At 39.0% G+C, this 24,334-nt stretch overlaps 1 protein-coding gene across 4 annotated transcripts in view; it reads right to left on the bottom strand.

Moving 5' to 3' along the window:
• The window catches only part of SMAD1 (SMAD family member 1), a 96,153-nt gene that overhangs the window by 7,389 nt on the left and 64,430 nt on the right, over positions 1 to 24,334 (bottom strand). For all 4 annotated transcript variants that reach the window (XR_004230320.1, XR_004230319.1, XM_031943009.1 and 1 more), the window contains exons 3-6: positions 23,791 to 24,048; positions 17,893 to 18,009; positions 12,013 to 12,234; positions 7,172 to 7,428 (exon numbers count right to left, since the gene is read on the bottom strand). Coding sequence is in view for 2 of the 4 variants with exons in the window: in XM_031943009.1 (XP_031798869.1) it covers positions 7,172 to 7,428; positions 12,013 to 12,234; positions 17,893 to 18,009; positions 23,791 to 24,048 (854 nt within the window). In the remaining 2 variants the exon portion in view is untranslated. The remainder of the gene's footprint in view (positions 1 to 7,171; positions 7,429 to 12,012; positions 12,235 to 17,892; positions 18,010 to 23,790; positions 24,049 to 24,334) is intronic.

Genomic DNA, 24,334 nt, shown 5'->3' with positions numbered 1-24,334 from the left:
CATTTCAGAAAGATTTAGAAAGACAAAGCAGATGTAGAAAAGAATATTTCTAGTGAAGCAAAACCAAAACAAAACAAGCCACCAAGTTCTGGTCTTGTACTAAATATCTTGATTATGCAAATGATCCAGAAGAACATTTTTATAAAAGCAGTATCAGCATTAGGGAGAGCCTGCTCTAATACTGTATCTTGGTTTCTAGAAGGGACCTGGTTCTTGAAGCCAAGTTAACAGTGGAGCACAAACTTGCTTGGTTCCTCCACAATTTGGAAAATTCTAGCTATACAAGCACTGCTCATCATCACGTTGGTCAATTTGAGGAAATTTTTTTTAACCCAGTTAACTCTCACCATGGGAAAGTGGTTATATGGGAACATACCTGACGTTAAGACACCTAAATTATAATTACTTTAATGCCTACATCATTTTTTAATGACAATAATGAATGGAGATACTTTATCTTTCCCAGTACTATCTATGAAGACTCCTAAATAATAGTAACTTTGGAGTTAAAAAGTGCTCCACATTCACACTCACTTGTTCCCTCTAATAACATCATAAGTTAAATAGTATAAGATTAATCTTCATCTTAGGACAGCCTAGTATCCATCTAATTCTCTTGCTACAGGTAAGGTGGTGGGTCAAGACATCTTGGTTCGTTAATTCCACCTCTACCCTCAGCCCTATTGATGAAATTGATGCTGGATTTAATGGTCACTGAATTTACAGTTGGGTCAAAAGCCACCCCATTGGCAAATATTGGGGAAGCAGCTCCAAATACAGGCAACAAAGGCTGAGGGTGTCAAGGGAAACAAACTCCAAGACTGGCTACTGTAGTGTTGCTCCTCCAATACTACAGGAAACTGAAAAACCAAGCATCTTCCCTTCCTTTAGGGCTGTGACAGCTCATACACTCTGAGTACTGAGGCTGGGAGAAGGAATAGAGAGAAACAGGGATGAGGTGCCCTGAAATGTCTGGACTTCCTATAGGCTGATGCTGAGTACTTGGGCACAGGAGAGAAAGAAAGCATGCCCCAAGAACCACCTGGAATGGTTAATTAAAACAGGAAGCCAGTCAACAAGACCTATTAAGTGTTTGCAGGAAAAGTTCCTCTCTAGAAATTAAAGACCCCTTTCCCACCTCTTGCCTCAAATACAGAAATTCCTAGTTAGAGCTCTCTCTGGAGGAATGATGTCAACTCTGTAAGTGCTTTATGCTATGAACACTGTATGCCATCATTTAGTTTTTAAAAGTAAAAAAGCTCCTCCTCTAAATATTTTTTCAGTACCTCTTAAAAGTGCACAGAAGGAAGATTTTTCAGTTGATAAAATGTATGAGAAGTATTTTGCTGAGTTTGGGATAGAAAAGCAGAAAACTTAAATTAATGGAATCTGGGGACCACAAAGCTAAGAAAGTAATCATTTTAAAGTAATGGTATAGAACAATCAATTACAGCCATTCCATTTCACAGACTAAATAATGTATAATACTATCAAAAATTTTTATATTTTGTCTAACAGACCCATCATTAACACTGCAAATTAATTTTCTAAGTAAACTCTGCGTTTTTGCCATATCGTTTTACCCACTAAGCAATTCTCAAAAGTACATGACTGGCAAAGTCAACACCCATAAGGGAAGTAAAATAGAGATGTTTTCTCAAAACTACAGTAGGTTACAATCCTCCAAGGTTACCAAGGGCAACTCAAATCTTACATCTCTACTACAGCTTCTTGGGACCGCGCTGGAGTACAGGAAAAAAAAAAGGGAATCTGTTCAGCTGGAGGGAAATGGAGGAAGGGAAACTTGGCTACTGGGCCTGAGGAACTTGGCTTCTCACTTGCTTTTGATTAAAAACAACAATAATTACCACCACCAAAAAACCTTCAATAATTCATCCCTGTTATTCAGTCATTTAGTCATATTTAACTCTTCCATGTGGTTTTTTCACTGGAATGGCTTGCCATTTCTTATTCCAGTGAATTAAGGCAAAAAATATTAATAAAAAATTAATGATATTTTTTAAAATTAATAAAATCACAGAACTCAAATCTATTGCAGAATTTGAATTCAGATCTTCCTGACTTCAAGTACTCCAGCAGTCTCTATCCACTGAGCCACCAAGCTGCCTCTCAATTTTTCCCTAGGTACATTCAAAATGAAGCACAGTCATACGCTTTCACTAATACAAGTCAAGGGTCTGGCAACTACTGACTTAGGAAAGTCCCTGAGAATGCAAGGCTCCAATTTTGCCAAAAGATCTATTTGTGAGTTTCTGACTTTTAACTCCCTCAAATTAAGTAGACTCCCTCATTCTTATTCTCTACAAACAGTCTGATGCTTCCACATATCCTTCCATTGCCCTTTTTTAGTCACAGACCATGAAACTGTCATTGTTCCTATAGGATCCATTCAAAGGCTGAGACACAAGAACAGAGAAGATGGACTCTTAAATAAATATTCTCAATGTTTTTCCACTTCATCTTGGAGGCAATTCAGCACAGGGGAAAAGACTGGAGTCTGAGATTCTGGGTTCACACCTAATCCCTATCAATAACTACCTGTCTGACTTTAGGCAAATCACTTCTTTCTCTCTCTCTGGAACTTAACTAATTCATCTGTTAAATGGAGTGGGAGGAAGAGTAGTTTGCGTCTTCTTAAACTTTTGGTCACAACCCTATATAAGATGTCTTAACTGGATGTGGGAGTTGCAAAATTATGATTTACTATCAGTATTTGATTTGTATACCTATTTTATGTACTTATATGCCCAAGGTCACGTAAACAGTTCTCAGGCAAAAAAGAATGGAAAAAGTTTTAAAAGTCCTGTTCTAAAGACACCCTAAAGCTCTAAATTTATGACTTTATAAGCTACAGTCTCATACGTAGCCCTTTGTCCCAACTGTTCCAACTCACTAGCTCTGTTCACACCTGGCTGGCCATTTCAGCAGCAACAACTTTATGATGGGCTCTGGTAGAACAAGACTTCTCAAGCAGGCTTGCAAAAAGTCTCCCAAAATCTCCGAGGGAAGTCCTGCTTGATTATCGTTCTATTGGAGGTGCCAGAGAAACTGATTATGCTACCCCATGACCATGCCTTGAAATCACAGCTTTCTAGGATTCTAAAAAGAAAGTACTGGAAAGAAGTCTCCCCATACAGAAGGTGATTAACACCACTATCCTATTACTAAGCTGGCAAAACTTAGGTTAGGGTGAGGGTCTTCAAAGGGATTCTTGAAATGGATTTCAGTTAGATTCAAAAGGCAAATCACATAAATCTACATGGCTTGGTTTTTTTAAAGCTTCTGTTCCATGGCAGATAATCATCAAGTGAGGTGCTGGATTAAGTTCAGTTTAAGTGCTTCTTATTTCCTTCTCTTTTTGTGTGTTTTTTTTTTCTTTTTTTTTTCTTTTTCCTACAAGTGTTGGCTCCTGGTGTAGTGGGGGAAGGCAAGCATATTTTTGGAAATATAAAGTGTTTTATATATATATATATATATATAAAAGCTAACAATAAAATTTTAAAAATGCAAATAACATTTCTAAAAATGCATTTTTTAAAAAAATGCAAAAATGCATTTGCTTATATGTTGTTGCCATCTAGGATCTATACCGAAGAGCCAAAATCATCATTTTTTAAGTGTCATGTACAAAAAAGCTACTTCAGTAAAGTTCTCTTCTGATACATTGAAGATGGTATCAGTATGGCTGACTAGGAACTGGACAACAAACTTGGAGTTCCAAGAGCTGGAATGCAGGCCATGCCTGTGACAGACACTGTGTGACAGTTAAAGCAGGTTATTTAAACTCTAGGAGCCTCAGTTACTTCATCTATAAACTGGGATGATTATGACCCAGCAAAGAGCTCCAGTGAGAAAGGGTTGTGTCAACATTAAAGAGATGGAAATAAATGTATGTAATTATTATTAGGACCAAAATAATTTGTTTCCAAAACGAAAGGGAGGAAAACTGCTCTAGTTACTTCTTCACAATTATCAAAAAAATCTCCTTGGTTGGTCATCCCATCAGATGTTTAGCACATCAAGAAAGTTGTAGTCACCAAAGTCCTTATCCCCATCAAATGATTCAACATCAGGAATTGATCTGATTTTATCGGTAGAACTGGTATTAAAGAAAAGTCATTATCCGTCTCCTTTATCCCTTAACCCTAAGGATCATAAGACTCTTTTCACAGCTAATTTGCAGCTGAAACCTTTCACATGCTTTGGCCTCCAGTAAAGTGAATTTCTTGGGAGCAGAGATTGTCTTATTTTTCTAGTTGTATCCCCAGCATTTAGAACAATACTTTGCACATAACAAGTACTTAAATGCTCCCTCCCCCATTCATTCATAAATAGGTACTCAACAAATTCATGCTATAAAATCCAGTTTTGTTTGGTTAAATATTCGATGTAAAACAAAAACAAAAGTGACGTGTTTTGTTTTGCCTTTTTTTTTTTAATACCCCATAGTAACGTTTCAGAGTAATAAAGTTATGTCCTTCCAAACTGAGTATTCAGAATATTATCCTTGGAGAAATCACAGGATTTCAGAGCTGAAATGGGAGCTCACACAAAACTCTTCTATGGCAAGAAGACCAGATTTTGAGATTCTGCCACTTATTTTTTGTCTAACCTGCAGTCTCGTCCCCCCCTCCCCCCCCCACCAATCACTAAACTTCTGCTTCTATATCTGCATAATTAAAGGGTAGCAACTAGAGCTGTACAGACACTTCTAGATCAAAATCTTACCAAAAAGCCTAGGAGAAAAAAAAGCACCACTTTTTCAGGGCCAGAGATACAAAGCTCAAGATAACAGATTTGCATAAGGAGGGATTTTCCACTTGGGGATCTGCCCACATGGATGAGAATTTCTTAATAAATTACTGAATTCTCAAATAAAATTTTACATAAAATGCAGAGCCAAAACTGTACTCAATGTTCATCAAAAACAAATTAGAATCTTGAGGGAACATTATTGCATTATCATCCTGGTCACCCCCAAAGCAAGAGCGCACTTCTATATTGAGATGCCTTGGAAAGGAAAAATCCTGCCCATGTGTATGCACAAATAGAAAAATAACATAGTGAAGTCTGACATAAAATAAACCAATTTGGGAAAGATGTGTATATGCAGAAACCTCCAAAACTGATCAGCTTCTTTATATTATTTGGAAAGAACGCACATGCAGGAAAGACAGATTTGGAGAAGAGAACCACTAATGAACAACATATCAACAAACTTTGAATGGCCAGAGAACAGAAAAAAAAGTAAAAAAGAAAAGTTAAGGAAAAAATATCCTCTGCCTCACTTGAGAAAAGGCTTCCTTACTGGCAGGCTAATTAACAACTAGTTCTCCAAATCATCCCCAGAAATAAATACCATTCAAAACAGGTTTAACAACAAGTGGGGAAAAGCTTCAGAAGACAGGACATAAAAGGCTATGGGCTGGCCCCACCCAGGTGTATAATTAGGTAGGGAGGTTTCCCAAAGTAATAGAGGGCAGGCCTTCTTCTCCAATTTTCCCAATGCATCTGCCTCCCAGGGAATTAATTCAGGGATAAGAAGTCATTTTGCTTGCAATCTGCCCCCAAATCATGAAGAAACCTCAACTAGTATTTAAATACCCATTGAAAAACTGCTCTTGGAATCAAGAAAATGTGGGTTGAAGTTCCTGTCTCTGACATACACTAACCTGTGACCAAAGCAAATCACAACCTTTCAGTGCCCCAGGCAATTCCTTAAGAGTGCATCTTACAGACTGGCCTGCAATGAAAGGAGCTCCCACGTGGGCAGTGCCCCACACCAATAAAATCCCACATTCAGAAACCAAAAAAAAAAAAAAAAAAATCAATGGCTTTTTATAACTAATTTCTTGATGCCACAAGTAGAAACAAAAGTAATAAAATACTGAGTAATCCTTTTCTACTTCAACTTTATGGCTATTTGAAAGATAAGAGGACCAGAGGACCTGGTAATAGTTATTTAAAATTATGATGAGCTAAATATTGAGTCTGGATTTAAAAGAGGAAGAAGAAGATGATGGAGGAGAAAGAAGAGGAATAGAAGGAGGAGGACAAAAACAGAGAACAGGAGGAAGAAGAGGAGCAATAGGAGGAGGAAGAAGAAAAAGGGAAAGAACAGGAGGAAGAAGAGGAAGAGAAGAAAACAAAATTCAAAAACAAAGGTCTTTTATTTATCACTAAAACACAAGATGCATGTGTTATCTTTAAGAATTATTAGAAAATGCTTATGGGAAAAACAAGAAAACAAGGAAGGAGGTCTAGAACAAATTCCATGACTATATTTTCTGGCCCAAACATAAACTCTCTATTACATAGCATCAGCGTAGCAGGGGGGTACTCCATCCCACCAAAGTATGGAGTTTATTAAGCCTCCATGTTCTCAACACTTTTTAACATGACAGGAATGCTTTAAGTTGGATAAGATTCTCATCATTTGCATCTCTGAAAATTTTCTCTCTTTAAAGTCAAAACATGTCTGGGAGAAAGTTATAGATTTTTGACCTTAAAAATAAACCATTTAAATTATGAACAGGAACAAATCATCAAAAGTTTGGTTTTTTTGTTTTAAGTATTCTAAAATGGGAAGTATTAGATTTCTGTGAAATAGCTAAAAGAAACTGCTCTAGGCTGAAGATCATTTCCCTACATGGAGACAGATTAATAAATAAGTAGAAAAATGGGTGTATATATATTTGAATATTATATGTATGTTTATATATGCTTGTACTGTATGTAACATTTTTATTTAAGTATGTGTATATTTATATCCATATCCATAGATAACTTTAGGCTCCCAGAGAGAGGGAAGATGTGTGCGTGTGCTGGGGGAGGGAAACAACATGTGATTTCACTGGGATAGGGGAACTCCTATGTAATGATGCTTTCTCTACATATCTCAACTGTCTCTAACTTTTCTAATAAAATGCTGCCCAGAATGATAGAAAGCCTGTGGCAGGAGCAGGGACAGAATCCATGTTTTCCTTACTCCTAGACTCTCTGAACTCTAAGGAAGAAGAATTATAGAAAATTGGTGACATCTTTAAAGGGAGATTCTCTTCCCTTGAGGTGCAAAACCCCCTTTCCTCCCCTACCAGGCTATTTCCAAAAGGGATTTTATCAGGAAAGCTCCTGGGAGCGTGCTGCCCACCTTCACAAAGCTCATCCGGATCGTGCACATTTTTGTGAGCTCATAGACTGTCTCAAAGCCATGGTTGACTGACTGGGCCAACAACTGGGCAAACTCCTGGTTGTTAAAAATCTTGAGGCTGCAGCCACTGGGAATCTTGCAAACGGTAGTGGGGTGAAAGCCATGGTGGTAGTTGCAGTTGCGGCTCTGAACAAAAATGCTACTGTCACTCAGGCACTCCGCATAGACTTCTCCTCCCACATAATACAGGTGAACACCTGAAAGAGAAGCAAGAATTAGCAGAGCAAGAATGGCGAGTAGGGAGAACAGATACATTGTGCAGATGAGGTTCCAGAGAGGAGGAAAATCACTTCAAAGGGAACCAAAAATCTGACTGGGTGCCAGAGAACAGATGCTGAAAGTGTCCTTCCCCTCTCTTTGTACACATCAGCGAGAGGTCAGGAAGCAAAGAGCACACAGCATTGCTATTGAATATCCCTTTTTTCCTCTTTATTATCTTTAATAGGGGAAGGAAGGAAAGAAGCATTTATATGCTTTATTTGCTATGTGTCAGGCACTATGCTAAGTATTTTTTTTGCAAATATTTTCTCATTGAATTCACAAAACAATCTTGGGAAGTGGGTGCTATGATCATCTGCGTTTTATAGTTGAGAAAACTGAGGCAAAATGAGGTTGTGATTTGCCCATACAATTAGTGCGTGAAGTTACATGTGAGCTCAGGTCTTTTTGAGCACTAGCTGCTCCCTTTTACAAGGGAGGATTCAACTTTGGAGTCTGGGGGGAAGAATCAGAGCAATATCCAGAAAATACTGGGACTTACACATAGAAAGTATCAACAGAAACTTTTAAAAAATAAAATAAAAAAGCAGTGAAGCAGTTACGAGACTTGAATTTTTGTTTTTTTTGGTTAAAAAAAAAAATAGCAGCTCACACTTTGTTCCAAACTTGATAAATAATAAAGTAATAATAATAGTAATGATATTTATATAACATTTTAAGTTTTACAAAGTACTTTTTCTCACCTCAAATCCTCACAACAAATATGGGCTGTTATTAATCTCAATTTAAAGAAGAGGAAACTGAGTCAGACTGAGTTTAAGTGACTTGCCCATTTAAGGTCTTCTGACTTCAGTACTCTAATCTAACTGACTTTGTTATTGTTGTTCAATTGTGTTTCTTTCTTTATGATCCAATTTGGCGTCCTCTTGACAATGATAATGGAGCACATTGCCATTTTCCTCTCCAGTTCATTTTACAACTGAGGAAACTGAGGCAAACAGGGTAAATTACTTTTTCGGGGTCTGAAGCCAGATTTGAACTCCAGACCCTGACTTCAGGTCTGAAGCTCTAATCACTGCACCATCTAGCTGCCTTTAAAAAAAAGATAATTTTTCTAAAATAAGTACAATCGTCAAACTCAATGATCTTAAGGGTATCATTAACATAACAAATACATAAAATGCCTGCAAGCACAATATCTGTTGCTGGAAAAATTGATGCAAAGCTTTATTAGCTCTGCCAACTGAACTCCAATCCTGGCATGGCTACATTATCCTGTTAGAAAATGTTACATTAACCACGTTCTTCATTTTTATTTAATGCCAAATACAAAAGCTTCCTACTCAACAAGGGCTCGTTTTTTACGTGACATCTCACTTCTTCCATCCCTCCTCAGCTTCAATGACCGAGGTGACATTCGGTAGCCCTTGTGTGTTGGAAATTGAGGTATTATTCAGGAGAGATGGAAGCGTTGAGAAACCAGAGAGGCACAGGTGAAGGAAGTGCTGCTGAATGAAAGCCACACAGATGCTAGGTCAGGAAAAGCTTTTCTGACCTAGGGGGGAAAGAATGATTCACACTGGATGAAAACTGATCTCCCTGAGCCCATCACCTGCTTCACACACCTTCCTGTGAGGGCTCTGGTCCCAGCAGCATTAAGAAACTGATCTAACTAAGCTTTGAAAGTAAGCAACATAAAAAAAAAAAATTTTTTTTAAGGAGAAAAGAAAAAGGTGGGGAAACATTTAGAGAGCTCTGACCCCACCCACACCTGTGTCATGATGAATTAAAGGAGATTAATTTAATAGACTGCCCTGTAAATAGTCCTCAATCCAGGGTGTCTGAAAATGGGTCACATCTTGCAGTTAATCAGAATATAGCTTAGTTCAAGCAAAGGCCCTTACCCCATCAAAGAATCCCTGAATGTAAGGTCAGGTGGGCCTGTACAAATATTCACATACCCTTTTTCTGCAAAACTGCTATAGAATTGTAAAGGTGGAAGACCATTTCTGGGCTTAAGACTAGAAAATGGATTCCACTTTAAAAGATGATTACCGTGGCCAGTCTTTTCAAGGAAACTTAAATGAGGAGCTTTCACTAAGCCTCTGGGGGCATTTAATTCAACCTCATCAGCTGTACAAATGAGAATCCCAATGAGCAAATGCCAGGCCCATCACTCCAGTGTTGTACAGGGGCTTCTGTAGGGCACACTCTGGGTTAGAGGGCATCCCAGGACCGAGATCCAAAATTCCTTACAAGGTGGATGAAACCAAAGCCTTAAGTGGAATGTGAGAAAACATCTGCAGTTCACACCTAAAGTGCCAAGAGTGGATGTGTTGTAATCAACTGATTTGATGACCACTACATCTACTCCTGCACTCGGGCCTCCAGAATGTTACAGAACAGAACGATCTGTTTCGGTTAAGGGCAGGGACTGCGGAGAGAACAACTTGCCATTACAAGGCTAAGTACCAGTAAGCACTGATTTAAAAAAATAAAATTAAGGCTTAAAACAAAAGGGACAAAAAGGAGATTTTGAAAGTCTTACAGCTTCTAGCAAGCATTTATTTAAAAAACAGACATTATTTTTAAAAATTTGGTGAAATCTCCACCTTTTAATCCTTTCTTAGATCACTGCCACAGTGAAGATGGGGTAAATTTACCAGGCTATCTATCTACTCTCTTCCAATTTTTTGGAAGTTGATATATGATATGGCTATTACAGCGTGAATTTATAAATGACATTTAGAAAAACTAAGTAGTTGTGAATGAGCCAGTTAGAACCTTCCCTTTCTCATACAGCTTCACTGGGTTGTACTGGAAGAGGAGTTGGAATGACAGGATCCTCAGTCTATCAATTCTCTCTAATTTTATAATTAGACTGGAAGTCCCATTGTTTGACAGAGAAGGAAGTGAGACCCCTTGAGATGAAGTAATTTGTCCCAGGTATTAAGTAGCAGAGTTGGGAGTCAGCAGTTTTCCAATGCACCATGCAATGTCGCATGGTAATCTTAGAGAGTTGCCAGAGACTCTAAGGTTATGATGTGTTAGAAAAGCACTTGAACTTGAGGAGTAACTCAATTCAAGGGCTCCTCAACTGGGCCAAAATTTCTTAAACTGTGGGTCATGACTCTATATGGGGTTGCATAACTGAATGTGAGGATCATGAAATTATGATTTACTATCAGTAAATTTTGATTTGTAACCCTATTTTTTTATACCTATATCCCTAGGTCATGTAAAAATTTCTTGGACAAAAAGGGGTTGAGAGTGGAAAAAGTTTAAGAAGCGCTGCACTAGGCCATATGACATTTCCATTTCTGAGTTTGAATCCTATCCATCTCACTAATTTTATTTCTGAGTTTGGGGCAAATCAAGGTCTCAATTTCCTCAAACATAAAATGAGGAGGTAGCATCTATATGGCTTCTAACACTATTAATGTTGTGTTTAACCAAGTTCCAATGGGGTAGCTCAGTGGCAAAGTAGATGGAGTTCCAGGCCTGGGGGCAGGAAGACTCATCTCTCCGAGTTCAAACTTAGTGGTTCTTTGACTCTGGACAAGTCACTTAACCCTAGCTGCCTCGGTTTCCTCGTCTGTAAAATGAGTGAACTGAAAAAGGAAATGGCAAACTACTCCGGTATCTTTGCCAAAAAAAGAAAAGCAAATAAGGTCACAAAACATTGGACATGACTGAAATGACTCATCAACAGAGTGTTTAAGAGAAAATCCTGTGATAAAATCTAAAATTCTTTAAAAGGTGAATGAAACAAAAGTACTATGAATCAAGGGATTTGGTCCATACTGTGATTTCTTAAGTGTGGGAATGGTTTACCCATGTCTTCTGGAGCTGAGAATCCCTCCATTGAGACAGAATAACAAATCATCTGTAACTCCCAAGGTAATGTGGGGAAAGTGGAGAAAAGGGGGATTCTGAAATCAGGTAGACTTAAGTTCGAACGTCAGACATACTAGCTGTATCACAATGGACAAGTCACAAATTCTCGGTACCTTGGGCAACCTCTCTATTTCACTAGTTACTTTTCACTAAATCCAAGTCATACATATTGATCCAGGGGAGCTTGGCTAGCAAAACTTATGTGAATTACAGGCAAAAGCTAGAACGAGCTCCAGACTTATTCTCTGTGATTAGGGAAAAGCTCAGACAATACAGAAGCTATATTCCTAGATGGGGGGTGTGAGAGGCTGGTAATGAAAGGCAAGAGCCATGTAAAAACGTTTCTTAAGAATGGATTATTTTGTTCCAATTTATAAAAGAGCCAAACTTCTGGAAACAGCCAGCATAGGAAAGCCATTATTGAAGTTAATTAAAATTAATGTTGTTATGAGAGTTAGCAGACCATAAAAATAAATGATTTAGAAAGTGAAGGACTTCCTGGTAACACACACATTCCTAAAACAAATTACAAACCTCAATAAACCATTGGAACCTGTGTCGATGTCTGCTGGAACCTCTTGCCACAAGAATGGCAGGAGTGACCAAGTTAGTCCTGGAATAGAGCAAGGGAGAAAAACATTCAAGAAAGAACATGGCACACACACCTTTGCCAATGTGCCGTCTGGTGTTTTCAATAGTAGAATTCCGGTTAACGTTGGAGAGGAGCCCGAGGCAGAACCGGTTCTTGTTGTTGGAAGGATCAGTGAAACCATCCACCAACACGCTTGTGGAGGAGGCATGGAATGCTTCACCCACGCGGTTGTTGAGCTCATAGTAGACAATAGAGCACCAGTGTTTTGGCTCCTCATAAGCGACTGCCTGCACATCTGCAAAGAAGAAAAGGTTACAGTCAACTCCAGCTGGAACAAGCGGGGGCGTCTGCTGCTTCCAAACCTGACTTACCATCCTGCAGTGACATTCTAGACAAGCAATTGGTAAGGAAACAGTTTGAAGGCATCCAAAGTCAGTGATTCTCATTCAGGAGCCTACAGTACAGCTACAAGGGTGTATCTAGTCTAAACCTTTCTTTTTACAGATAAGGAAATAGTGAAAGAATAAAGTTACTCACTCAAGGTCACATAGGTAGTTAAGCAGTTGAGCAGGGATGCAAACCCAAGTCCTAGATCTAACTCTAGAGGTTCCTTCTTCCCAATAATTTCCGCTCACTAATAATTGCAAATTAAACTATTCTAATACAATTTATGGGGGAAAAAATTTGGCAAACCAAAATGGTGGCCAGGTATCCAAGTCTACCATATTCATACCACACCAGTTAGATGCTATATAATATATAGACTCCAAGATGGCCCCCATTTAGAACTTGCTTTACTATCTACGTGGATTCAACAAGTGGCAAAAGAAGAAACAAATCAAAACAAAACAAAAATCCAAGTAAGCAGGAAAAGAACTTTGATGGACACTCAAGCCAGGAAACACGCCAGGAAATGCCAGTGTAAAAAGGATTAAGTTCCACAGAGCCTTAGTATTTCTATGCTTCCACAAAGCCATTTAAAACAACTTTTTAATTATTGGTAAGAAGTTACTCTCCTTCTAAAGTTGCCAATGAACTCTCAAGGCCACGGCTTTGCCCCAATTCTCAAACTCAGGAAGAAATCTTGCCAGCTGGCCATTCTTCCAGAATGAATCATATCTGTCTCCCACAGATGTCACGCGGACTTCCTTACATTTGCTTTAAGTCATGCAGAGCAGGTGCGTTTTGTCTCTCCATTCCCAGAATGGGCCAACAATGGAAATTACCCAACTTCACTGACAGGATGCAGCTTGTTAAATCAAGTCTCTTAAGACCAACAAATCTCTGTACTGAACAGGCTCCTGAATATTTGCAACTAAAAGGCTTTTTTTTTCTTTTAAAGAAAAGTCTCTATGTAGTAAGATTGCTTTTACCACCAACTACAGAGATTCCAGGAATACAAAATCCTCCATCCAATATGCCAATACACGATGACACTTTTATAAAGATTTATCTACATAACTGTTAAAAAGAAAGAAAAATACCTAAGGAAGGAGTTGAAGGGGTGGGGTAGTAAGCTTGTAAGTTTATTGCCTTCATATGAACAGACAAATCACAAATCAAAAAATGCTTTCAATGATATTGAAAATGGAAATATAAAAAAGAACAAAGAATACTTCGTAGCGCACAATGATATGTGCAAACAAAAATGAAAATATATGGAAGATAAAAAAAATAACTAAGAGAACAAGTGAAAAGAGAAATAAATTTAGAGTTAGTAAACTTTAATTCAAATCTTGGCTCTCTTACACCCTACCCACCCATGTGACCTTAGGCAAGGTTCACCACTTCTCTTGGTCTGTCTTCTCATCTGTAAAATGAACAAGGGTGACAAAATGAACACTAAGGTTCTTTCTAGCTTTAAATCCATAATGTAAATGGAACAATTATTAAAAGGAAGGTGAACGTCAAGTAACTAAAAAAGCAATAATTGCTCCAGAGAACAGAAACATATGTCCCTGCTTGCAACAAAGACATACAAAACTATAGGGCCAGACTGTTATAGAAATTATCTTATATCATATATATTATTAGTGGAAGCATCAATATAAGCTGGAGCTATTAGAAAAAGTGACAATTTCCAGAAATAATGGATTTTTAAGGCTTTCAATAGAACACACATACATGTATATGTATAATATATACATATACATAATCATTTTAAAATATACATATATAAGAATACATGTATTTTCTCCATATAAAGATATATGCATGTCTATTGATAGCCTTTAAAATCTATTATATGTAATTGATATTCTATATATCAACTATATATTACAAATATATAATCTAAATGAATATTACATATATAAAATATATTACATAAATATATTAGAATTTACATACAAATAAATATATTTACATATATAGTTTTAGAAATAAAGCTAACAAAATAAAAAATATATTGATTTTGAAAAAAATGCTACTTTCCTATATTCAATAATAGCAGCATGTCAAGCATTTCAAATACATTTATCTTATTTGGTTCTCACAACCCTTTAAAGTTAGTATTCCCATCTTAGAGATATTGGCAAGTTTAAAAACTGAGCGCTGCAATAAGATACAAACACTGACAAATGTGGGAAGGAAAACTTCCTGACCTACAAGAATCAACCCCAAACTGAGAATGCTATTTAAAGGACAAATTCATTTCCTGAATTTAGGCTTCTTAGGCTCATCCAGGACACAAACAAGACATTAAACAAGAGTTAAAGAGCTGTTATGGCTTGTAAATCCCACAAGATCTTTGGCTATTCTGCTTATTTTACTCCCAAACTATGGGTCTCTTCTCTATTTGCTGCAATTCAACTATGTTTCAATGCACCCCGCACCCCTCCCCGAGGCTGTATATTAGGAAGAAGTTAATTTTTTAATTTCTTTATTCCGTGGTTTGAGGTCCTTTCATGCTTGAGAAGTCTGTTGGAGACAATCCCCAAGCCCATGGGATGAGTGCCCAGAGGAAGATGCACAAAATCTCTTTGACTGCAAAGCCCTAAGTGGTGAATGCCTGTGTCAGAAAGGAGGCTGAATGATAATTGTGGAAATATATACAAAAGAATTGCACATATTTAGTATATATTGGATTGCTTGCCATTTAGGGGAAGAGACTGGGGGGAAGGGAGGGAGAATAAATTTTGGAACAAAAGGGTTTTCAAGGGTGAATACTGAAAACTATCTATGCATAGGTTTTGAAAATAAAAAGATATATACACACATACATACACCCACACATATACATATAAACACACACACACACACACACAAAGGAGGAGGCTGAGTCAGTCCTTCGAGAGCTGGAGAAGCATCTGGAAAGTACAACCTCCAGATTCCACAGCAACATCAGCAGAGGCCTGGAAACAATTCCCATAAGAACAGAGGTGCAAAGCCCAACTTATTAATTTTTGCATTTCTAAAAGAGGGCCAAAGTACCATAAGCTCTTTGAGTCTATGAACAATTTTACAGGTTTAAAGATAACAACAACTGTGTGATAACCAACCTTTATCTCAACACAAAAGTAACTTAGTGAATTCTGTTCAAGTCTAAAAGGTCTACACTTTTTTAATGACAATAATTAACATTTAACATAACACTACACAATGTGCCAGGTACCATAGTATAAAAGCTTTACAAATATTGTCTCATTTGATCCTTACAACAACCCTGGGAGTTAGGTGATGTTGTTATCCCATTTTCATGATGAAGAAAATGAGACATACCAAAGCTAAATGATTTGCCCAAGATTTCAGAGCTAGTAAAAGTCTCTTAATTTTAATTAAAAAAAAAAAAAAAAGCTAGCAATATAAAAGATGTACAATGCATGCTTAGTAATCAAATGGCATTTTAGTTCAATCTTCAACAACTACATCCAAATTGAATTAGCTGTGCCTTGTGCCAAGTGCACCAGAAAAACCTCTTCAATGAGATGCTATTTTGGGACAGAAGCTTATCCAACATGGCTACCATGGATACTGATAATCACCTGCCAATCAGATACCCTTGGAATCTTCCAAGGTTATTTGTCCTAATCTTGCACTTTCTTAGGCCTTTGCAGCTTGGCACCTGGAACTGGCAAGAACACAGTCCTTGCATCAGATGGCTCCAAGCACTCCCACTCTCCTACCCCCAAGAACTTCCCAGAAGCAATGCCAGTCCTAAGGCCATAGGGTGGTGGCAATGCAGAGATGTACTGGCAGTAACTTTAATTAGTCACCAGCAGCTACTGTCTGCTGCCAGAGATATTGTACAAATCGGAGCATCTCAGATTAAGACTAGCAAGGGTCTTCTAGGTCATCTGGTCAGCCTCCTCATTTTATGGATGTGGAAAAAATTAAGACCCAAACAGAAAAAGGAACTGGCCAAGGCTGGATTCACAGTCAAGTGTGAGTAACTAGCATTTTCTTGACTGTGTTACACTGCTGCTCGCAGGAAGAGCTTGAATGGGCCATAAGAGAAAGGCAAAGGAACTCTTCAAAAGGCTCAGCTTCATCCAGTTACAATTCTGGAACTCCCGGCCAAGCTCCTGGGTCCATGTTACTATCTCTGTCCTTTACTCAGCATTCCTTTGCTTTCAATTCAGGCAAAGCAGACCTTACTTTCTAATTATAGCCAAATAGGTATTTAATAGTGGGTCCGAATTAAAATAAACTTGGTGATAGTTAAAATTCAAATTTATTTTTGTTGTCGTTCAGTCATTTCACTCTTTATGTTCTTGACAAAGATACTGGAGTGGTTGGACATTTCTTTCTCTAGTCCATTTCTTTTCTCCAGTCATTTTTAGCTGAGCAAGCTGAAGTAAGCAGGATTAAGTGACTTGCTCAGGGTCACACAACTAGTAAGTGTCTCAGCCAGATTTAAACTCTTCTGACTCCATGGCATTCTATCCATTGCACCATTCAACTGCACCTTCAAATTTATTTTTTAAAAAAAGCTTTTTGTTTCTGTTTGTTATCCCCAACAGATTCTGAGCATCTGGCTAGTCCTACCTGGCTAATCACAGAATGCAGCCACTCCCAGTAACATATTGTGCCATATGTTAACAAGAGTGAATGTGGGAAGAGCAGAATACACCTTTAAGAAGGCAAACAAATGAACCAAGACTGCAAAACTAGTCATATTTTAAGGGATGAATTCTTCTTTTTAAATTTTCTTTTAAAAATGATATTTTTGTTTTTCTTTTATGTTCATTTTTGAGAAGCAGAGGGACCATTGTGGCTTAAAGACCTGATTCTGAAGGCTGGAAGACCATCTCTTACAAATACTGATTGAGTGATCCAGAGCAAATCACTTTGTCTCTCAGTGCTCCTGGCCAATGGTATCAAACTGGGCTGGATTGACTTAGAAAACCACAAATTAATATTAAGTAGGATGTATCCTATTTTTATTCATTTAATTCAAAATTTTCAATTACATTTTGATCTGTGGAGTCTAACACCTTTATACCAGCAACCATCTCACATCAGAGAAGGTGTTGGTTTGGACTGGTAGGAATTTCCTCATTGGGGAGTTTCCTCTATAGATGAATTTACAGTCCAGGATCTTGTATTTGTAAAAGGATCAGCATAGTGCCTGGCACATAATATACTCTTAAAAAAAATGTTTATTTGCTTCCATTCTTCTATTCTTATCATTTCTGTAGCACTCTCTCGTTTTCTCTATAGAGAGCCTTCCCTTCCAACAAAGATTAACAAAAGGAAAAAAAAAGATTCAGCAAAACTAAAACCCTCAAGCATTGTCCACATCAGACAATATGAGCACTAGTCCACACTTAACTGTATGATTTCCATTAGTCTAATGTAAACACAGTTACAAAGTAAATTGATTTTTACTGATGTTCAATACTGTTTATAACAAATCATTAAAAAACAAACAAAGAATATAAATGGAAACATTAACATTTATACTTTGATACACTTGGGTACAAAGAAACTAATTAGTGATCATTCATTTTACCTCCTCTGGTTATTTCTGGAGGCATGGGAGGAGCCATCATGTTAGTATCCATTGGCTGTGAGCCATCTTGGGTCATGGGGTCTTCAGGAGGGAGGTAAGCAGGAGGAGGAGTATCCGCTGCAAAGTTGAGGGAAAAAAACAGAATTTTATCCCTTCTGTCCACACACACACAAACCACACACAGACACATCCGTCTTAGCCTTGACATACTTGGTGAATGAACCAAGTTTCCATATTCACCAAGAGAAGTAACAAGTTCGAGGGCAAGAGAGGTTGGTTCCAGGGTTCAGGCATTTTGGGGGACAAGTGTGTTTCCTCTCCAGAGATCATTTTCCCCAAAGTTCCTCCTTCACCTTCTCCTCTAAATGCTTGGCATTCTGGGACATAGGAGAGCTCGTCTCTAGTGTAATTGTATTCCTGGTCAGATTATCCCATCCTATCCCTCATCCCATTCTCCATCTCCCAAATTTGCCAGAATCACAAGACTTCCTAGTTACAGCTATCTCTATACTTCCTCCCCCCAAGAACTTCATAGAATTCAGGGGGTCTTTGCAAAATGAATGTAAGTTAGATACAGTTTTTGCAAGTAACTACCATACTGCCTTCCCTATACTAAGTGAGGGAGAACAGGGAAGGGCTGCTTTGTGCCAAATCCATCTGTTTCAAAGCAGAACTGCACATGTCAGTGCACGCCAACTTCAAAACTGGCGGCATTTCCCATTTTAAAAGCATTTGCTGGATGTGCAGTGGATAAAATGCCAGCCAGTCAGAAGGACCTGAGTTGTGTGATCTAACCAAGTCAACCCCAATTGTCTCCAAAAGGAAAAAAAAGGCTTGGATGATGCCCACTGGGAACTTAGCTTTTCTTAACTTTTTAACCGTTTTTCTTAACTTTTCACTTCAGAAAATTTGTTTTATTCAACACGCCCAAGCTCAAAGAGATGCTATTTACATCTCCATTACTATCTACCAACTGAGTGGTTTGTTGCAAAGCAATGGTTGGGTTATCAGTATTTCTGCCCCTCAACCATTCTGGGAGATTTCAAACTATCAGCACAGATTAATAGTGGAGGAATTCATTAGCCCCAATAATACTAGCTTGGATCCTTAAAAGATCTTCTCAAAAAAGCAACTAGCCAATTTGCAGATCAAAAAGCATGATGATATGCTTTTAGCAATGAGAACTATTAATTTTTGTTTGCCTGACATAAAATGAAAGAGGAGCTTCTTTCCATATAAATCTTATCCTATCCTGAATAGTATGGAAGGAGGGAAAGAAATAAATATTTGTTAAAGTGCTTAACATCTGCAAAAGGCCATATAAATATTATCTCGTTTGACCCATATAACAATCCCAAGAGGTAGGGGACATTGTGATCTCTATTTTACAGATGAGGAAACTGAGGCAGAAGTTGAGTTGATTGGGCTAGGGTTGGCTAAGTGTCTGAGGCTGAATTTGAATTTGACTCTATTGCTCTGCTGATAGTGCCATTACCTCTAAACAACTCTCACAGGATATTCTACACTACTGTAGATTTTATAAGGTAAATCAGACTAACACCTTCATTTTACAGTTAAGGAAATTTATTCAAAGTCCAGGGAAATGCCAGGACTGGAGCCCAGGTGCTCAACTTCCAATCTGATGTTCTATCCATTGCACCATCTTTATCCAGTCACTCAGGTTTAGTGTCTTCAGGGATCAAGTATTAGAAAGGAAAACTAGGGAGGTGGGGGGGGGGGGGGGGGGGGGGGGGGGGGGGGGGGGGGGAGCGCCACAATGATGCAAGAGTGCTGGGACTGGACTCTGGAAGTGGAAGGCTCATCTTTCCAAGTTCAAATCTGGCTTCAGACACTTACATCTATATCACCCTATTTGCCTCAGTGTTCTCATCTGAAGAATAAGTCGGAAAAGGAAATGGCAAACCATTTCTGCATCTCTACCAAGAAAACCCCAAAGGGGGGCCAATGCAGAATCAGTCACAGCTAGAATGACTGAACTAACTAACGAGGTGTTGCCCTTGATGACTTAAGGCATCAACGAGCTTCAAGCTATTTTCTTCTCTTATTTCTAGGGATTCCCATGCCTGAGGAGATAGATCCATAAAATAGCAAATCAATGGCCTGGGAGTCAGAAAAACATGGATTCTAATCCTACTTTTTCTTCAATGAAGTAAACGGGTGAGATTTTACAAGTCCACCTACATATCTGAGAGAATGGTTTCTTCAGAGAGAGACTAACATTTGCCTGGTCTACTTTGTTTTACTGAAATAATGCACTTCCCAACTCACTTTCCCAAATAATTTAACTTCTCCAGGGCAGACAATTTTCTCTTTTGCCCTTGTATCCAATGTCTAGCATATAACGCTTAATAGTTACTGAATGAATGAACAGGAAAACAAGAAAGGTGTAAGCCCATCACAAATACAAAAACTCATTATATTCCAAATATATCCTGGCTCTGGCCTCCCAGTCCACAGTGGCTAAAGGGGGTGCCTGCCTCGAGAGCTTTCAAGGCAATGACTCAAAGGCCTGAGTCAGGGCTCCAGGGCCGCCTCTGGATGCCTTTTTCACCCCCTCTCCAATTCCTTTTAATTCAATTTCTCCACCACAGCTGCATCGCTGACTGCTTCACCTCTGGCCAGGAATGCAGACAAACAACCTCCTCAGAGACCAAATTCAGTGAACTTCTACAAACCAGCTGGTGGGAATGAATCGAGAGAATTCTCTCACAAGGGACAGAAGAGCATACATAGAACAGAGGTGCTATGATTTGTGGTGATTCATATGGGGAATGGTTTCGAGAGCCAGGCCAAAGCTAAGAAGCTTATGAGCCTAGTACCACGTTAATGGTTTGTGTCGATCAGGGTGGTAGACTGGAAAAGGCATTGGATTTGGATGCAGAAGACCTGATTCAAATCACAGCTCTCCTGGGATATAAGAAGATATTGTATTGACCACCCAATCTCTTTACTCCTTACCTCCTTCATCTATAAAATGGGAGGTTTAGATTAGATTTTTAAAATTTTTTATTTATTTATTTTAGGTTCTGCATGTACATTCATTTTTTTTTTTTTTACTTATTTCCATGAGTCATGTTAGAAGAGAAAAATCAGAACAAAAGGGGAAAACCATGAGAGGAAAAAAAAAAACAGAAAAAAAAAAACGGTGAAAATAGTGACATTCAGTCTCCATAGTTCTTTCTCTGGATGTGGACAGCATTTTTCATCTTAAATTTATTGGAATGTATTATATCGCTGAATTGCTGAGAGGAACCAAGTCTATTAGTGTCTAATCATCACACAATCTTGCTGTTGTGTACAATATTTTTCTGGTTCAGCTTACATCAGTTTATGTAAATTTTCCAAGTTTTTCTAAAATCAGCCCATTTTTTGGATTAAACTTTGAAGTTCTTTCTCACTCTCAATTAATGTTCTCAGTGAAGAAGAATGCTACCTACCTCCTCAAAGAACAGTGATCAACTAAATATGAACAATGAGAATACATTTTTGGACATGGTCAATCAAGGTAAGACTTACTTCTACTTGCCTATGCATATTTGTTAAGAATTTGGGGTTTTCTATTTTTTGAGGGAGTATATAGCATAGCATAATATAGAATACTTGAGTTCAAATCCATCCTCACTTAAGAACTGTGTGACCCTGAGTAAGTCACTAAAGCCTGTCTGCCTCAGTTTCCTTGTCTATAAAATGAGCTGGAAAAGGAAACAGCAAACCACTCCAATATCTCTCCCAAGAAAACCCCCCAAATGGGGTCACGTGTTGGATAATACTGAACAGCAATAATAACAAGTAGCAGGTGAACTTGTTAATTTTCAAACATTTAATTCAAATCAAGGGAAAAAAAAGTTCTGATCAGGAGCACATTCTCTAGCCCCCATCCAACACTTCATCTCTGTTCCTTTCCCTTCCTGATGATCCTATCCCAGGTACCCAGTAACAATGGTTCACCCTGAGAGTGAAACACATTCAGTTTCTTCAGATCCCAGCACATCAATTATTCAACACTACCCACTCTTTTTCTTAGCAAACTTGCCCTGCCCCCACTGGGCACTGGACCCTTAAACTGTTCATTATGTTATTCACTTTCCCTCCTCTTCATGTATCTGGGAGGACACAGGCCTGAGACAAAGGCAAAAACCTCAAGGGAGTATTTTTAGGCACAGTCAACACTGGAGCTGACTTTAAGTGAAGAGGGGAATGGGAGAAATGGAGAGAAGGAAAGGAGAGGGAGAGAGAGAGAAGAAAAATAGAGAAAGGAGAGAGAGGGAGAGACAGAGACAGACACATGAAAACAGAGACAGATTCAGAGAAAGACACAAAGAGAGAAAGTGAGTGACAGAAAGAATCCCTTTCAGGCACTAAAAATACATTCTTGCCCATAGTCCTTCCAACAAAGGAAAATATTTATTGATGTCAAGTATATTTGGTGTATCTGTTTGTTCAGTTGGCCTTCTTGGGATCTACCAGCCCCACATGGGGCCTTGATCCCCACCCTGCCTTAGCCGCCTCTGTAACTTAAGAAGGACAAAAGGTGAGGATTTAATTCTTCCCTTTGACTTGAAAGCACTAATCAGGACTCAAGGAGAGGAAGAGGGCAATAATAATTCTGTTGTCTCTAGGATGTTAAGCAAGTGGATGGTTTCCAGGACCTCTGTTGCGATTGTTTCATTGTCCTAGTATATTTGTTTCTTGTGATTACATCACCATTCAAATAAATTTAATCAAATGAGGGTGGTAAGAACTCGAGGGAAACATCTTTCTTTTGTGGAATAGTAACCTAAGACTGAACTCACAAATGAGTATCTTTCCTGGATTGAGATGATATGAAAGGGGGTTTTGTTTTACATAACAGCAAATGTGTATAAAACATTCATGAAACACACACACACACACACCTCCCACACAAGGACCAAAGGCTGCAACAACTGTACCACTCCCAGAAGGATGCAGCTGTTTTCAAAACCTTTTAAGATTGAAGTGGGCTGGGGGTAAGGAGTTGGGGGTGGATGGGAAATTTCCTTTAAGCATCTGTGCCTGATGTAGAAATTGGACCATACAAAAAACCGCTAGTCATCTACTCGCTTGGCTGTGATGCTGCTTTTTGCTCAAATCTGTGTTTTGAGATTATAGTTTTGGGGAATAGCACTGGCCATCAGCCAGAGAAATAACAAGGGCTTTACAAGGGTTCAGAATCACCACCCAGTCACTAGAACTAGCTGACTCAGCTCCTGGCCACCCGAGAAAAAGAGAAAAGCTGACCTGACTTCACCCCCTCTCCCTAGAAGGAAGGAAGAGAGGGAAAGAGGGAGAAGGGGGGAAGGAAGAAGGAAGGAAGGGAAGGAAGAAGGGAGACAGTAAAGAAGGAAGAAAGGAAGGGAGGGAAGAAGAGAGGGAGGGCAGGAGGGAGGAAGGAAAGAAGGAAGGAAGGGAGGGAGGAAAGAGGGAGAAAAGAAGGAGGGAAGGAAAAAAGGAAAGATGGAGAAAAGGAAGGAAGGAAGTGAAGAAGGAAGGAAGGAAAGAAGGGAGGGAGGAGGAAGGAAGGGAGGAAGGGAGAGGAGGGAGGAAGGGAGAGGAGGGAGGAAGGGAGAAAGGCAGGAAGGGAGGGAGAAAGGCAGGGAGGGAGGGAGGAAGGAAGAGAAAGAGGAAAGGAGGATGGGAAGGAGGGAGGGAAAGAGGGAAGGAGGAAGGAAGGGAGCAAGGGAAGGAGGGAGGAAGGAAGGAAGGGAGGGAGGGAGGGAGAGAGGGAAAGAGGGAAGGAAGAAGGAAGGGAGAGAGTGAGGGAGGAAGAAAAGAAAGTAGGAAGGAAGGGAGGGAGGGAGAAAGGGAGGAAACTAACCAAATTTCCCACATAGAAGCCCATGAAGAGGTACAGCTTACCTGGCATCTGAAAAGGACTTCCCGGATCTGAGCTGGTAGGAGAGTGCGGATAGGTGCTGCTGCTGCTTCCCGGGGAGTTTGGATAGCTGCTGCCGGGCGAATGAGGGAAAGGGTGGCTGTTGGGTTGTTGGAAAGAGTCTGGGAAGGTGGCATTGAGTGGCATGTGAGGCTCATTTTGTCCCAAGTTACGGAACTGAGCTAACAGGCTGTGCTGAGGGTTATATTCACTGTGTCTTGGAACCAACACAGGTGGAAGAACTAGATGGGGAGAAAAAAAAAAAAGAAACAAAAATGAGATCAGTGATGCTCTGAATTCAGTCTTAGCAAGGCTGAAACAAGCTATACATAAAAAAATAAAAACACAGGATATAACCAATAAATCAAAATCAGTTTAAATCGACAGTAAGCACCTTCTGTGGTCAAAAGCATTCTGCTCAATGTCTGCCCTCGAGGAGTTTATGATCTAATAGCCCTTTCTAATGCATGCACACGAGGAAATAAGGCTACAGAACAATGTATTGTAGGAACTGAGGGGAAAGGCTTG

Source organism: Sarcophilus harrisii, chromosome 6 (assembly GCF_902635505.1).
Source record: "Sarcophilus harrisii chromosome 6, mSarHar1.11, whole genome shotgun sequence".
Classification (NCBI taxonomy): Eukaryota; Metazoa; Chordata; class Mammalia; order Dasyuromorphia; family Dasyuridae; genus Sarcophilus; species Sarcophilus harrisii.
Note: the sequence above shows the minus strand (reverse complement) of the source record. Positions and strands in the feature narration are given on the sequence as shown.